Raw genomic sequence first — 18,049 nt, 5'->3', positions numbered from 1 at the left:
TACCAGTTCAGTGTTGGAATTACAGTAAATAATTGCAACTATAACTATACATAGTCACTAGTAGTGGGCATTTTCGCCCTCTTCAAAGATTCTTTCACAAATGAATCACTTACCTAGTGCACTGGAGATCCCAATGCCTTCCCTGTAGATGCAGGAATGTCACTGCTTCACCAGTTGGGCTAGACTCCTAAAGCCACATTCATCTACAGGTGTAAATCACTCTGAATGAGAGCATCCTCTAAATATGTAAATTAAGGTATCATCAATCTTTTACCTCTTAAACCTGTTTTAGGCTCATTGTCCTTCATGTATTATAAGAAGGCTTTATAGGTGATATATATGACATTTTAAACATTAATATAGCATCAAATGGCTATTTTCTATGTAAAGACATAGTGGGCTAATGGCATCCTGAGCAGAGATTGAAGTCACAGCTCCTCTGTGTGTGTTGTAATCTGAGTTTCTCATTTTTTTTTATAGTCTGTCCAGCCATGCATGCATGTTAGTCCTGCCCTGTGAAAACATTGGTCCTCCCTACGTTTTGTTTTGCCCTCCCCAGACAGTGACTGCCCACAAAGCATTGTGCATGCACCATTTAAGGTGGAACGGTAAAAATTTGGAGAAGAAGCTCAGGCATCAGAATGTAGTCTGGTTGCTGCACCTTTTAAGGTGGAATGGGAAAATTTGAACAAGAAGCTGGCGGAAAGAAGCTGACTTAAGCTTCATTGAGAGGTGAAATGCTTGAAAATGGATGAGGAGGTTGCTCTGTTTCTGCTGGACAGGTGGGTAACATGAGCTCAATTTTAATGTTTCACAGAATCAATCAGGTCAATATTGTTTTGTCCTGTTTGCAAATGTTTGTGATAGCAACTGGTTAGCTTCACAACAGTAATTGTAGCAACAGTTTGCCAATCCACTACTTAGCTAACATGGACCGAATCGCAGATGGGCGGTGTGTCACGTGATTAGCTGTTTGCCACCTAACAGATGAAACAAAAATACATGGAAATCATATGTCTAAGGCCTTTGTTTTCCACAGACAAAGGTTATAGCATGGTGTTATATCTGTGAGTGACTAGTGCAGTATGTAACTACCCTCCAGACTGTTAAGGAAGCTTATTGTGGTCACTGTCAAAGCTAAAACCTGCCCTCACACAGGTATGTGGATGGTAAAAGCAACACTAGCTTCCTATAGACAGGTTTCTGTGCAACGTCATCACCATGAAGTAGGAGGCAGAAAGCAGTTCTCTTCATGGCATAAAGCAAAGATGGCAGGGAGTTTCTGTGCTTTATACTGCACCAACCACAGATAAGGATTGGTTGGATTAGTTTAATATCCCGAGGGGATCACATCCCTTTACCAAAACCACAGAAGATTATGGATCCAGGCCATCAAAAGGGGTCCCAAAGGCAGCGAAAGTCTGTGCGACGCCCACTTCATATTCATTTTCTGATAAGGGTGCCAGAATATAGTAGGAAAATTTTAATAAGAAGCCGACAGCTTCATATGTTTAAAGCTTTAGCACATCCTAACTGTAGTGTAATGCTGGTAGCATTTTGTGACACAGTGATTTAGATGAGTCTGAAGTCGGCGTCCTATTCGCCAGCTTCACATTTGTGACCTGAGGTGCCAGAATGTAACTGCTGTAACTGCTTTAAGGTGGAACGGGAAAATTAAAACAAGAAGCTACAAATAAAAAGCTGACTTCAGCATCATGTGATATGCGCTACGGTAGGACATTTTGACAAGGTAAGTTAGCACAATTCGTCAGAACGCCGGTACGTTTTTGTTTGCTAACATTAGCTAGTTAGGTAATGAGTAAGCTAGCATTGTGAGATTCATGTCAAGGACAGCTAAACTAAATGATATTGCTTTTATTCAGTAGGTCATAGCCTTACTTACTGGTCACCTAAATTGTCTGTTTACTTAGCTTAGCTACACAATGGTACCACCATTCTCCTGATAAAGAGAGCCGGTACTGAAAGCCAACTATTGTTTGCTAATGTTTTACATACTAATGTTTTATATAGTGATATATTAATATGCAAATAAAAGACAAACAGATGAAACACTGAAATAGCATTTTATGTTTGACTCAACAAAAATTTAGAAACAATGCGAAATCTGTGGTGATTACAAAAGTTGACTAACTTTACAATCTTGTGACTGGCTAAGTCACCAAAGCGTTTCCGCCCCATGGGTGCGCATTCACCCAGTAATGTTTGTAAACAGGAAACTGGTCTATTACTTGACTGAAACCAACACTGCCTCAAAACAGTCTACGACGCATATGCACAAGGCCATATGCACACTGTAATGTTTTTTGTTATTTGGAGAGGTGAGCCAGCAGCCAGAAGGTTGTGGGTTCAAATCCCAGGACTGCCTGGGTAAACCTGGTTGTGCCCTTGGACAAGACACTTAACCCCCTACTGCCCAGGTGGCACTGCTTTGCTGATGGCTCTGTGCTGCTATTGCACTGGCTTTAGTTGGGCAGTAACATTATAAATTCCCCTTGTAGGATCAATAAAGGTATAACATAGCTTTACATATCACTGGCTTTGTTTACATGCAAAGATTTTTGCCAATTCGATTTAATACACTTCAGTTCTAGATTAAGACTGATAATCTGATGGAACATCTCTGTTTATGTTCTCACTACAAGAAATCTGATCCAAAATTATGCATATGCATAGAGAACCACGTAGTGTAGACGTTACCATGACAACGAGCATCATGTGAGTCCAGTCAGAGTGAGATGAGCAGCAGTGAGCAGTGCTTGTGTTTTTCATTACTCTGAAATGATGTCAGACTCAGGAAAACGTCCTTCACATGTCCTTATTAAAGAAGGCCGAGAGGAAGACGTCGTGTTCTGAGACACATAAGCTGGACGTCCGTCCCACCGCCGTCTTTTAAAGACCAGAGCATAAACTTCGTCTCCTCTGCAGACCAGTTTCTGCTCCGCCATGTTGAACGTTATAAACTTTCACTTTATATCTATATATAACATCAACTTTATGATGTGACGCACATGCGCAGAACATACTTACACTTTCTGATTGGGAATGCAAGTTATTATTCTTCTATTTAACGGATTATTTACAGGATTACCCACCTGTGGGATAGTTCAATGGGATAGAAATTGTATTCTAAATGGTCTCAATCGGACTAGTTTATTCCGACTGAGATGTATACATGGATGTCTTCTATTCCGATTGAGCTATTGGTCGGATTATTAACAGGTTATAAGGCTGCATGTAACCATGGCTGTTTTCTTAGGTGAGTTCTGTATATTTGGGTAAACTTGAGATTTTTTGCCAAAGTATCACTTTAAATGACACTTTCCAGGCACCAGACAAAAGAGAATCAGGGTCTCTCCTACACAGCTTCACTGAGCCTGCCTGAAATGGACGTATCACACTGCCAGAAGGATGTCTGTTCTTTCCTAATGCAGAGCTCTTTGGGACGGGTTTTAGCTACCATACTCAATGCCTTTATCCTATTGAAGCACATGTAAACAAACGCAGTGCTTTGTTATGGGCTCTCCGATTAGCATCTACGCTAATGGACCAGGCAGCTAGGGGATTTGGCAGTGCACCATGTAGGCACTCAGTGCTGTAAGTCGTTACACTGCCTACTGTGTTTACATCTGTAGGAACACAGTGGCCTCTGTGCAATGAAGAATCCAAACCCGCCACAAACCAGGGAGCAACCGTACGTGTGGAGAACTGAAGTTTCATTTCTTGCGCGGACATTTAGCCAGACCATTGGACGGTGGACGATCATAATTTTATAAAGCTGGACTGATACCAAGATTAGGCCCAGGCTATACATGACTAGTGACAGGTGTGACAGGCATAGACCAAAATAGGCAGAACAGAATGTTCTAGATACAATCACATCACATACATGGTACAACACACACGATACTGAATATAATAACATGTAACACAGCACTAAACACATTACATAGCCGTACATTCCTTCAGCAGGGATGCATTGTGTCCTGATTGTTGCTTTTCTTGCGTCCATCAGCGTTGATGTAGGCCTACCTTATGAATTCTGGTCGGGACACACCGAATTAGGAGCTGCAAAGTGAAATCATTACTGCCAAATTAATTCCTGCACAGCACAATGAGCCGTCTCAGTCCAAAGTGGCCTCTTAAAAGATCTGCTTGAATTAGATTAACTCTGCCAGGGTTAAATTTGGACTGAGGATTTCACTTTGCATTCACGAGTAAATTGAGTCATTAGTAAATTGAGAACACATTCTCTTTAATAACAATGACCTCATTAAGGAGGCACACGAATGCTAGGAAAGAAGAAAAGGCAGACCCACTCAACAGAGACCCTTATACACAGCTGCACAATAAAGACAAAATACACAGCGATTGCAGAATTTATAGGAATGTGGGGAAGAGAGAGAGAAAGAAGTGTCGTTACAATCACAAAAGTCTGAAAAATGATGTTGTAAACTCTGAAAGTAGGACGAAGTGATCAAGATGGAGGTGAACTTAAAGAAAGTTCCAGAAAAAGCTGTTAAAATGCTCTCATATATTGTGAGGAAACATACATGTACTCTTAAATATAGAGGCTATCACTCCTGTCACTCCATGCAGGAGCAGGGTTGAAGCTGGGCATGTGGTGCTCTTGAGCCGAGCGGGTCTCTAAGCTCTGCCGTCAGGAGATCCCAAGTTTGATCTCCAGCGATGCTACAGTCATCCATGGCTTGAAATCCATGATAGCACATTTGTCCTCTTTCTCTGGGTGGATAGACCCCCTGGTGATGGTAGCCAATGTGTTAACTAGGGGGCGCTCGTGGGCTGGAGGTTAGGGAACCAGCCTTGTGACCGGAAGGTCGCCGGTTTGATCCCCAGAGACGACAGTACGTGACTGAAGCTCCCTTCAGCAAGGCACCTAACCCCCAACTGCTGCGGCAAATTAAAACTCATAGAGCAGTTTTGACAGCTCTCTGGCTGTAACCCTTACAGTTCAGAGATGCCAGGCGGAGTGGGTAGCGGACACTGACACAAACAGTACAAACAGGGCATAGTGCCAAGCATGGACCTGCTACTTCCACCCTAATTCAATCCGTCATTATTTTTCACGTTTCTCCTTTATCTACACTCCTAAAAATGGCTCTTCAAGGGTTCTTTAGTAAAGGCGATGGTTCAATATACAGCAGAACCATGAGCAGTAAAATTTGAATGCATAAATTGTTCTTTGCTCAAATGGTTCTTCTCTATAATAAAGAAACAGCTGTATATGGTTCTTTCAGAAATAGTTCTATATAGCACCAAAAACGAGTTCCACTATTGTTATGAGTCAACAAACCTTTTTTCACTTGTATGTAGAGCCTCTTACTAAGAGTATAAGCCAACTTTCCCAGTTTTTGAAATTTATGGATTATCCATCCAATTTTTTTATGCAAAATTCTCACATTTTTTCAAAATTCACATGAAATGGGTGGATGGAAAACTGTTTAGAATGTCATACAGGCCCTATTAACATGCATCAGGGGTGATCTGACCATATGTGGACATCATGGGGTACAGTGCGTCTTGGAGACACATTGTGATTGGATCACTCAAACCGCAAGAGGTGGTCAGGGATGCAGATGACCACATAACATTTGCAGTATGAATGCTAAAGTTTCTTGATGCACAGTGCCGGAGGACTGCCTTAATCTGCTGTGTCATCACAATCACATTTTTGCGCCTGGTGTAGTAAATGTAGTTGTGAACAGGGGTGCAGTGTCAGAAGCCAAGCATGTCCTGGCTAACTGACCACATTTGGGGTGAGCAGGAAACTATGCTATTTTTATTGGAATTCAGGCCCTGAGCATAGATGCTCTCTGCATGTTGTTTTCAGACTCCAGGAGACCGGGGGTGCCAGCGTGCAGAGCCTTTCTCTGTCGGAGAGCCATGTGGCTGAGCTGGATGGGGAGACAGTGCGTCTCTTTGGCCCAGGGGCCTTGGAGGCGCTGGAGAGGGGCTGGGGAGTGCAGACGGCCAGCGCTGTCACCACCATCACCTTCCGCTACATCCAGTTTGACAGCATCGTCCCCACCCTGCCACGCATCCGCCTCAAATTCCCCAACCTCACGGTGAGCCTTGTTCCTCTAAAGCCTGGGTTCTTAATCCTGATTCTGGTGCTGCATAATGTTCCAGGTTAAATTCTGATTAAATTAAAGTGTACATTGTTTCAAAGTGAAGCTTCAAAGTCAGAGACCACTAGTTAATTTAATTCCAGTAAAAAGGGATATTAAGTACAAGTTGTTCATTTTTAAGGAAGTATTTATGAGGAGATTAGATATAAGATATGTTACTTGCATAAGGAAGAAGAAAGTCAAAGATAAAGTGGAAAAAACAAATTTCTAAAACAGAATTAAAAGATACAGAGGAAATCGGTCTCCTAGTAACCACCTGGAAGACCTGGTACCCCACCAAAACTGTCCCCATCAGATAAACAGCACTTAAAGCTTTCATCTTTGAGAGAGAGGAGAAAATCAAGCTGCTTCAGATCTGAAAACATCCACAGGTGTTTCTGTCCATCCTTCCACTGTGAGAAGACGACTCAGCGCTGTGGGTCTGAAAGGATGTGTAGCTGTCAAGAAGAGCCTCACTGAGAAAAGGAGACGGACACATCAAACAAAGAAGCTGAACAATGGACTGACCACCCCAGAGTCCAGACCTCAACACCACTGAATGTGTTTGATTACTTCAGAAAATGATCAACCAGCTTCTAAGACTGAACTTTGGAGGTGTGTCTGCAGATTCTTTGAGGAACTGAAAGCGAGTCTCCTGAAAAGAGTGGAAGATATAATGAACACACTAAATACTAAAAAAGCTCTGTATGTAGTTATGAAGGCTTCTGTGTAGTTTTCTGTTAAATATATATTGTCTGTTTTTTTTTCTGATGCTGAAAAAACAAATTTTGAAATTAAATACATGAAGGGTAATCTCTGATTTTTTTTCAGAATACTGTATAAAGTATTAACTTTAAAAGAATATTTGCATTCATCCATTCGTTCATTTATTCGTCCTCTTAATTTGTCCAGTTTACAAAGCAGGTAATGCCTTTTCTTTTACAGTAACAGTGTGCTCGAGCTTTTTCCTCTGCTTCTCTAGCAGTAATATACAGAGAGGTTTCTAAGGCTTTCACAACAGTTTTAATGGTATTAACATTTAATTTCCGTCTATTTAGGGCCTTTGAAACCAGAAAAAATCTGCCGTTTTAAGAAGCCTATTACTTAAAGCCTATTAAACCAGAGGAAATCTGTCATTATCCACTAAAGACCCACTGGCCCACCAGTGCTGGTGTTCATAAAGTGTCTTAAAGAGTAGGAATACTGATCTAAGACATGTTTGTGTGCCTAAGAATCATAAAGAGGGGAGAAACATGATCATAAGATTGAGAATCTTACAGAATGACTCATTTCCCTCTTTCTCTTTCTTGTCTTCAGCACCTGATCTTCATGGAAACTAATATAACACGGCTGCTGCAGTTGGCCGCTTTAGCGCAGGTCCGCCGACTGGAACAGGTCACCATCCACCCAGAGGGGAACCCTGTGGTCAGCCTGACACTGTGGAGAGCCTTCCTCATATATAGACTCAACCACCTTAACCTGCAGAGGATCAATGGGACAGAGGTACACACCTGTGTGTTCTCTGCGTTGAGTCGTATGAAATTTCGAAATTGTATCGATGTGCAGTGAATGCCCAGAAAGTTTGTATTAGTGAGCAGCACTGGTTGTTAATGGGGTAGAGGGGACTGTGAGCTAACTTGCCTTGACTATCACTAGCATAGCCTACATGACTACTGCTCCTGCAGTAGGAATACAAGTTGAAATATAGCTCATGTGCTGTTTTGATTGTGGGCCTAGACTGCACAATATAGTGAATGTTCTAGGCTAGCGTTCCAGTCGCATCAAGCAGCAAAAAATAGACTCATAGCATATATTAACAAAATTTGCTGTAGGGCTGAATGATTTTTTGGACTAACATTGCGACTGTGATTCATATTGCGATTATTATCTATAAATTACAGTTCAGGCCTGTTTTATTTTGGCCAAGAAGACCAGAATATTCACTTTTTTCTAGCCACTGGCTTGACCCCTGAATGTAGTGTGCCAGACAGCTATCAAGTTGTGGTGGTGATGTCACAACACATGGAGGTTTGGTTGCCTTAGATTGATCTAACCTATCTGCAGGCAGTTCACAGGCTCTGTGTTAGTAAGTTACATTTCCCCACTTAAAACTGAAGACGACATTTTTAATAATGTAGGCTAAAAACACTGCAGGTCTTTTGATTGATTTTGATATAAAAATGATTAATCTTCCAGCCCTTATTTGCAGTTATATCTACACTCTTAAAAAAAGATGATTCTTCAAGGGTCCTTTGGTGAAGACAGTGGCTCTATAAAGAACCGTGAACACCCCATGCATGACTAAAGGGTTCTTTACATCATGAAAGGGTTCTTCTGATTGATTTAGAATGTGCTATAGATTGTTCTATATAGAACCTTTTTTGAAAATGTGTTCTTTATAGCACCCAAAATGGTTCTCCTATCGTTACAAGAGTGTAGGACCTGTATGATAATTTTGCTACTAATAAGGAGCTAAAATTTCTGAAAAATGATAATATCTGGTAATAAAACCCAAATAAAAATCTGAAATTCTCAAAATGTTGACTCAGATAAGAGTATTGCTTTTTGTCTTTTTTGTTTGTTTATTTTGTTCTTGGATATATTTTTCTTTTATAACATTCAAAGAGACTTAATTACTGCTTTATTGGCAGGATTTGCACTGATGGCAATAAATCTGTGGCCCCTTACTATCAGACGAGTTATTATTTTTTTTTTCTTTATTATTTTTTAGTTTTATCGCCAGTTTACTCATGGCCAGATCCCACCTACTTGCTAGGTCTCTCTTCTGCCGAGCTTGGAGGGTGTAGGCTAGCACATGCCTCCTTCAAGCTGCTAACACAACATCAATGGACAGCTCAACACGCTTGGAGGAGAACACTAACTGCCTATTCTGTTATGACAGCTAACCAACGCTGGTATCATGCTGTGTAAGGTAGAGGGTGGACCATCCAACCCATTCAAAGAGAGCGAAGACAGTTATATTCTCTTGGGCTCCTGGCGATGGATGGCTGTGGCATTGGCAGGGATTAAACTCGCTATCTCCTGCCGACAGGGCGGGCGCTTAGACGCTTAGGGCGCATAAGAAATATTGCAGTAGTAGTTATTGCAGTCATCGCTTGTAATGTATAGGCCAGAGGTCCATTTTGTCCTTTCAACAAAAAACAAACCACCTTGGGAGCCACAACATTTTATGTCCATTTACTGAAGTAACGTTTTACCATCTTGGCTGTAAATATGTCTCAGTATGTGCTGATTTCCTAGTATAGACTCAAAAATACAGTAGAAACAAAAATGCAGTCTTACTTTGCTCTGCTTCAAGCTTTAGCTCAGCTATAGCTGCTTTTCTCACATCTCTGGCAGGAAACCTTTCCACAAAAGTGGAATAGTTTCTTGTAAAGTGTCTCTCATCATTCGAGTTTTTACGAGGCTGAAGTCAGCTCCTCATATGCCAGCTTCTTGTTCGAATTTTCCCGTTCCACCTTAAATGGTACCTGAGGCGCCAGAATGTAACTGCTACACCATTTAAGGCGGAACAGGAAAATTCAAATCAGACGCTGACTTCAGCTCTTACAACTTTTTAGTGTTTGAGAGTTTCTCGTTGCAGATTAAACGTATCAGGAAACCAACTGGAGTGATTTTAAACGCAAATTATTTAGCTACTAGCTAGTCGAGATTGATACCTGTGCACCAGTCTTCAGGGTTAATTAGCAGTTCTACATTAACTCCAGCGTTCAAGACCATTTATTGCTAAACTATGTTAGAACGATCAGCAGAGCTTTATTTTACTGCATTTACTGCAGGATTATTTTATTTTTACCTAAAAATCAGATTCTGCTGTGGATCCACAACAGGGCAGTAAAAGAGCCGCATGTGGCTCCGGAGCCGCATGTTGCCAACCCCTATTCTAGGCTATACCAATATGAGTAGAACTTTTGGCATTCACTTCATTACTCAGTGTGTTTTCACTCTTTTTGCTTGCATGTATCAGGTGACCATGAATGATGTCATGGCATCGGAACGCCTTTTTGGGACTCTGGGTCACGTCGCTTCCACAGAAACGCCGCGCTGTCGTCTGTTGCTGCTACTGGAGGAGTCTAGGTGTGTGTGAGTGTGTGTGTGCCAACCTGCCACTTTTATGCGTGTGTGTTTAAATTTGAGTCCATGTTTGCTTTTTATCTTAGCAAGAAACTTGAGTAACAGTTTAATAACCAAAGTGCAATGTAATGTGAGAGCCAGAGGCAACATCAACCTGTCCTGTCTGTCTGTCTGTCTGTATTTGTGGGAAGTGATTTTGTGCTGTGGAGCTAATCAAGCATGGTTTCAGTGTCTAAATGCATACAGTGGGGTCCAAATGTCTGAGAAAACACTGGAAATAAACAACAGAAAGTTGTAGAATAAAAAAAATAAAAAAAAGGCAGATAAAGTACAATTTGAGTAGATTTGTGACATTGACATTCCAAGAAATTCTGAAATTCATGTAAATATTTCAAACGTTTTACTTTTTGCTCAAATTGTTTTGCTGATAATATAATTTGTAATAAAAAATGTCATTTAAATTGGAGAAGAAGCATTTTCACTAGTGGTTTCAGACTTTTGGACCGTACAGTTTGTAACAATTTGTGTATGTGTGTATGTGTTCACTGTATATCTGACTGTTAGCTGAGCAGGGCATGCTGTCTGTGGGGCAGGGTGGTACCTGCCTGGCATAGTCACGCATTCCTCAGCCCAGCCAAAACCACTTCAGCTCTGACTCCATCTGTCAGCCACTGAGTCTTCATAGAGCAAAGCTGCTTATGACAGTGTGAGGGCCATGCCCCAGCCAGCACCACTGCGGAAACTTAGCCTTACATTCATTTCCCTGGAGCTTCACAGCCTGTCTAACTTAAGCCAGTGTTCCACAGGCCAGAGCTAGTGAAATCCATCAGACCCAACTCTCCATCCTCAAAGTTCTGTAACTCTCAGTTGAAAACCTGGGGTATTGTAAAAGACTGTGGAAATACTGCAGGTTGAGCCTGCTGTGTATTCTGGCCACTGGCAGCATGCCTTCCATCAAAGCATTTCCCTATCATGGAAATCCAATCCAATTGGATTTGATTTATTATTTAAACATTGTTTCCAAACATTCCAAAATATACCATTAACTCTCGAGTCCGTACAGTCCAAATATGGTTTTGAATTCATCATGATTGTGATGTCACAACCATTTGCATTTGCTCGGCCTACAGCCATTTAGCCCCGCCCATTCCTGTTGAAGTGATGGGGAGTGTTGTTCCTGCAGACAGCCTGGCGCAAAGTTTTTAGAGTGGAAGAAAATCTTTAAACATGGTGCTGTTCCTGGCTGTCGGGAAGCAAATGGATCACTGCAGCCTTCCAAAGGGTCCACACCTCCAAAAGTAGTTTATTCCATGAGGATTTTAATCTGAAATAATCAGTTTTTTCCATGCATCTCAGCCCAAACTGCATTTTGAATGAGGTGTAATAAAAAGCTTCCAATCAGAACCGAATGTCAGTCTGAAAGGCACAGTAACAAAAACAGCTTAAGAGATAAAGAGACGTCATGAAAAACAAACTACGCCTGTTTCTGATTAACAAAGCTCTTATAGGCTGACTTCAAGGGGATTTCTGGAATTCTCAGGGCAGCGATGGCGCAGTTTATCAGACCTTCAAGAAATGCTAAAGTAGAAGTGGACTGTCTGCATGTTTTTTCCCATCTCACATTCAGCTCGTTTACATGCACTCAATAATCTGATCATAATCGGAGTTCTGCAGTTATCTGATTATTCAAATGGCCATGTAAACAGCACACTCTAATTTCTTAGATCAGAGTAAGGTCTAGAAATCCAATGAAGAGAGCTGGATTTTAGCTCAGTAATGAGATTTCTCAGTGCATGTGAACTCTTACTCTGATTTCTTTCGGATTTCTCAATGTGCTTATGTGTGAAAACAGGCGGCGGCACCGGAAATAAGCAAGCAGTGTTGCCGCGAGATGCAGCAAAACACTTTTGGAGCAACTCTGAAATCAAACACATGCTTTTAATATTCTTTATGATTTAGATGATGTGTGTTCATATTTTCAGGTAAAGTGGTGTTTTTTGTTTTTTTTAAAGCCACTGCATGAAGTTTGAGTTTTATGCTACGTTTACGTCACATTGTCTTCTGTGAGTTTTTAAAGGCAGAAATCCGTTTTCCATTATCTGACTGTCCAAGTACATGTAAACGTGTTGTTTGGATTACTGACAAAATCTGATTTTCTGCAGTTATCGGATTATTAAGTGCATATAAATGCACTCAATATGAACTTGATCAAAACGTAACCCCAAACTGCTACAGTAACACAGAAGCCCAACCCTGTCTTCTTATCATAGAGCACTTGGAGGAAGAACAGTGACTCCTCACTGCTTCTACAGTGTGTAAATAATTAAAACGTCAGTGTAAATTATTGATTGTGTATAAATAATTTAAAAACAAAAGGGTTCTAGATCTCTAGGTTAGAGCAGTGGAGCACAGAAATCTCCTTGTGATGGCAGAGTGACTTGAGAGTGTAGTGTGGAGTAGAAGAAGATGTTAGGCGGGGATAGGTCCTGCAGTGTTTAGGTATTTGTGTTCATATGTTTATGGTTATTTTTGTGTAATTGAGTGTGATTGACTTGAAAAATCAACATACAGGCCAACAGAAATGTAAAATTTCAGATATGGACATTGAAGAGTTACTCCTAGCTTGAGAAATGCACTCATTTGCTGACTCCAGCTTCCATCCATCCATCCATCCTGAAACTCCCACTGGCTGGTTGTAGCAATGCAGCGCCCTTGAACTGGATATGACCGAGAACTGGCTTTGATTAATGGCTGCTAATTGTGTAAGGGGTCTTGTGGTCAGTTTCAGAGAGATTGGAGTTTCCTCTTTATGGGTTGGAGGTGGTAATGTGGCAGTGATGGCTGCCAAAGAGGATACATGGGTGTGCGTGGGTAAGGGTGTAGGTGTGTGTGAGTTCCTGAGATATTTTTATAGCGCTGGCAGTAAGCTGTGTGTGAGTGTGTGCACATGGCCTGGTGATGCAGGCCAGTGCTTGTTCGAGGCAGCTGCCATTTTCAGCCCTTGCAGCACTGTATGGATGAATCAGCCTCCGGTTCAGGATTACCTGAACACTCCAGGCTGTGCTGGCTGAGGCTCCAGTGGGGAGCAGTTCATATGAAACATAGTTTCTCCCTGAGCTGTTCACAGGTATTCCAGCCACGGCACCTACAGAGCAGAACTACAGTCAGTTAACACAGGCACAGATTTGATTAAAGGGATAGTTCACCTTTACCCCAAATGTAGCTGATCAGCCAATACATGTTCAGTGTCTGAAGAAGCTTCTTTAGTTTTGCATTGGAGCTATGAGGCTAATGTGTTTAATGAATAGTGGAAGCTTATAGCCACCAGTTAGCTTAAAGCAACCTACAGGCCTAAATAATCACACCATAATTACACCCTTCATTTGTTTAATTTCCAGCCAAATGCAGCCATTAATGACAAATTATAAATTTAGAATATAATAAATATAAATTTATAAATTATTATATTTCTGAGGATTAGATATGAGATAATCCACTTGCTTGAGTAAGGAGAAAGTAAAAGAAGAAGAGATTCCAAAACTGGGGTTCAAAAAGGGACTAAAGCTACAGAGAAAATGGGACTCCTGACAAGATTGAGTGACCCTTATTAGTCCCACAACAGGGAAATTTCACCTCCGCAATCTAACCCATCTGTGCAGTGAAACACCACATACACTCTAGTGAAGACACACACTAGGGGGCAGTGAGCACACTTGCCCAGAGCGGTGGGCAGCCCTATCCACGGCACCCGGGAAGCTGTTGGGGGTTAGGTGCCTTGCTTAAGAGCACTATAGTCACATACTGTCGGCTCAGGGGATCGAGCCAGCAACCTTCTGGTCACAGGGCTGGTTCCCTAGCCTCCAGCCCACGAATGCCCCCACCTGAAAGACCTGGTTGACCACTAAGCTGTCCCTATCAGATAAACAGCACGTAAAGCTTTCATCTTTGAGAGAGGAGAAAATTAAGCTCTCCTCTTGCCTCAGATCTGAAAAACAGAGATGTTTCTGTCTGTCCTTCCAGTGTGAGAAGACAACTCAACACTATATATATAGGACCAAAACCCTATATCTCCCTTCTTCAGTTTTGATGTATTTTAAAATTGCCTAATGCCCTTTACGTTGTGTGCAAATTTCATGATGAATGAATCAAAAGAAACAGCACAAAATTACTTGGAAAAAGGTCTGGTTCCATTGACTTACATTAAAAGTAAAGGGTGTTTTTTCCTTCTCCTGTAAAGTTCTTATTTTGGAGATACAAGGTTTTATTCTGACAGCGACAATATAAATATATATAACTTTTGATTTTCTCTCTCTCTCTCTGTAGGAAGAGGCAGCTGCAGTTCCTGCTGGAGGGGAGGGGTCGCAGGGCTGGGTTGAGCCCAGAGGAACTGAAGGAAAACGGGAAACTGCTGGGGGAAAGCATGAGCCGAGCACTTTTTAACTACCCGAGCAGAGACTCCAGCTCCGAAAGCCCTGAGGTCACACACTAACACATACAGTACCACATGTCCATGCGTTAGTCACTTTACTGAATAGACGTACTAATACGTATGTCCACTTACCATGTAGCTCTACAATTACAAACTGTAGTCCATCGATTTCCCTGTGTAATTTTATTAGACCTCCTTTGCCCTGTTTAAAAATGCATAGTATCCCTCAGTGGACCACCACTTCACTTTGTACATTTATATGGTGGCTGTCTGAAACTAAACCTTGCATCTCTATTTTTGTCATTTTTTATTTTTCTAAATAAAAGAAAAATTCCAGCTGCCATTTATATGGTGACAAAATTCAATGACGACTAATAAAATTTGTCCAAAATGGCTGATATGAATTTATACAAAACTTAAGAACATTTTTCCTTCTCCCATTTTGGCGATATGAGGGTGTGTTCAGACAGTGAAAGTAGTTTTAATGTATGAAAACATTGATTCCAAATGTTTGCATGCTGATTCTAAACTTTTGAATGGTATTGCATTGTAATAATGCTGTATTATACACCGATCAGGCGTAACATTATGACCACCTCCTTGTTTCTGCACTTATTGTCCATTTTATCAGCTCCACTTACTATATAGGTGCACTTTGTAGTTCTACAGTTACAGACTGTAGTCCATCTGTTTCTCTGCGTACTTTGTTAGCCCCCTTTTACCCTGTTCTTCAGTGGTCAGGACCCCCATGGACCCTCACAGAGCAGGTACTATTTGGGTGGTGGATCATTCTCAGCACTGCAGTAAGACTGACGTGGTGGTGGTGTGTTAGTGTGTGTTGTGCTGGTCTGAGTGAATCAGACACAGCAGTGCTGCTGGAGTTTTTAAACACTGTGTCCACTCACTGTCCACTCTATTAGACACTCCTACCTTGTCAGTCCACCTTGTAGATGTAAAGTCAGAGACGATAGCTCATCTGCTGCTGCACAGTCTGTGTTGGTCATCTTCTAGTCCTTCATCAGTGGTCACAGGACGCTGCCCACAGGACGCTGTTGGCTGGATATTTTTGGTTGGTGGACTATTCTCAGTCCAGCAGCAACACTGAGGTGTTTAAAAACTCCAGCAGCACTGCTGTGTCTGATCCACTCAGACCAGCACAACACACACTAACACACCACCACCACGTCAGTGTCACTGCACTGCTGAGAATGATCCACCACCCAGATAGTACCTGCTCTGTGAGGGTCCATGGGGGTCCTGACCACTGAAGAACAGGGTAAAAGGGGGCTAACAAAGTATCAGAGAAACAGATGGACTACAGTCTGTAACTGTAGAACTACAAAGTGCACCTATATAGTAAGTGGAGCTGATAAAATGGACATTGAGCGTAGAAACAAGGAGGTGGTCATAATGTTATGCCTGATCGGTGTATGTTGCAGAGGCAAACTAGATATTAGCTATTAGAGCTTAAACCTAAAACTTGGTCCAAAAATGTAAACTTCTCCTATGGTATTTCTAGTACTATGTTAGCACTAATGGCACTTCACATAAACCTTCAAGAGTTTATATACAGCAAGCCTGATCCTGAACTCTTTTAAGTAATAATAAAAAAGCTGAAAACAAAAAATATATATGCTTTTCAATTCCCAGAAATCATTAGGCCCTGAAAGTCTTCAAGTCTAGAAGGCTGTGATGTTCCCCTCTGTGTATTTACTAAACCAGTGGTTCCCAACCCTGGACCTGGAGCACCCCTGCCCTGCACATTATGATGTTTTCTCTGCTTTGACACATCTGATCTAACTAAGCCCTTCTTGAACTGAAGTGACTTTGCTAGAACAGAATAATACAGAAATGTGCAGGATTTGGGCCTCCAGCACCAGGATTGGGAATCACTGCACTAAACCCAGTACTAAAAGTTACTCTCCTTATTTTCTCCTCCTGCCCCGGTGGTCTCTGTGCACTGGCGGACCCTCAGGAAGGTGGAGGTGAGGTGCTGGAGCGTGGCCCGGTGGTGGAGCAGTATCTAAAAGAGCTGGTGCACCAAGCGTCCAGCACCAGTGTGAAGGGGGAAGCCCTGCAGAAGCTGTGGCCCACTGCGTTTGTGGAGATGGTGAGGGACTGTGTGCTGGAGATGAGGGACACACCCACCTACAGACGGACCTGCCTCAACACGCTCGCCCACGGCAAATGAGAGAGAGAGAGAGAGAGAGAGCGAGGGTGAAGAGGGAGGTACCGAGAGAGAACTACAGAACCGAAAGTGCACGTAGAGGAATGACAGGACGACAGGATACAAACCCCACCTGGGAAGAATAACCACAACAACAACAACAACAACATTCCCTCCGTTTTTCCTCTCTGCCTTTTTCTCGCAGTTTCTCTTCTTCACCCTCGTTCCCACATTCACAGTCTCCTATGGAGACTTTAGATCACACTCGGTCGAATGTGCAGATCTGAACTTCGTCATTATGTGACAGAGAGATTGTTCTGCAACACTGTTCTATCTGAGAGATAATCTTCTCCTCTGGAGAAGAGAGAGATGCACCTGATTGGATGTGAATGATCTTCAAAAAAAAAAGGTGATGTCTGGTTTTATTCTATCGCTCATTCACTTCAACTGTACCAGATCAGCACTCTTAGTAGTAAACAAGACTGTTGTGTGGTGTTCTGGTCTTCCTAATGGTGCTCCGAACATAGGTCATAAGTCAGTCTCTGGACAAAAATACTAACTTAGGTCAGTCTCTGGACAAAACATACTACTGTAGGTCAGTTTCTGGACAAAAATACTACCACAGGACACATATTCAGTCCAACGTCTCATTCTGCTCTCCCACATCTCTGGAAAAGACTGGAACAACCGTTTTTTTCCATCCATTTTAGCATCTTTCAGTCTTCTCTTTAAGCCTTACGCTGCTGGACTTTTAGTCTTCTTGCACAGTTTTTTTGTTCTGTATTTTACGAAATATTAAAAGAGAATGATGAACTTTTTGAGTGTTCAACATATGAGTTTTTACAAAATTTACAGAGGTCTATCAAGGTGGTTATAAAGAGCCCATATCCTGCATTTTCTTCACTTTACTATAAATGTGGTTTCATTCACCAAAATCAGCCATAATTCATTATTACATGATCATAACCTCTCTTAATCCCTTAATTAAACAGTCTGTTTTGCTGTCTTGCATTTAAGAAAGATATATGTAAATTAGCTCTGTTCTGATTGGCTGCACTGTATTACGCCTCATTCAAAGCGGTCCACCTTGCAACACTTATGCTTCAGGATGAATGGGCGGGGCTAATTCTGCTGTAGGCTGAATAGGTGGGTATATGCAAATGCATAGTTTTTGCATGACATCACAAAACAGTTCATTCAATACAAGCTATT

General features: G+C 41.7%; 1 protein-coding gene across 1 annotated transcript in view; it reads left to right on the top strand.

The window, feature by feature from the left end:
* Positions 1–17,656, top strand: part of LOC118818323 (leucine-rich repeat-containing protein 49) — an 83,279-nt gene extending 65,623 nt beyond the window's left edge. Inside the window, exons 14-18 of the mRNA XM_036585555.1 lie at positions 5,870–6,104; positions 7,464–7,649; positions 10,135–10,244; positions 14,565–14,718; positions 16,646–17,656. Of these exons, the coding sequence (XP_036441448.1) occupies positions 5,870–6,104; positions 7,464–7,649; positions 10,135–10,244; positions 14,565–14,718; positions 16,646–16,861 (901 nt within the window). The 3' untranslated portion in view covers positions 16,862–17,656. The remainder of the gene's footprint in view (positions 1–5,869; positions 6,105–7,463; positions 7,650–10,134; positions 10,245–14,564; positions 14,719–16,645) is intronic.
* Positions 17,657–18,049: the final 393 nt, after the last annotated feature.

Source organism: Colossoma macropomum, unplaced genomic scaffold, assembly GCF_904425465.1.
Source record: "Colossoma macropomum unplaced genomic scaffold, Colossoma_macropomum, whole genome shotgun sequence".
NCBI lineage: Eukaryota > Metazoa > Chordata > Actinopteri > Characiformes > Serrasalmidae > Colossoma > Colossoma macropomum.
The sequence above is the reverse complement of the archived record's forward strand: the minus strand, read 5'-3'. Positions and strand labels throughout refer to the sequence as shown.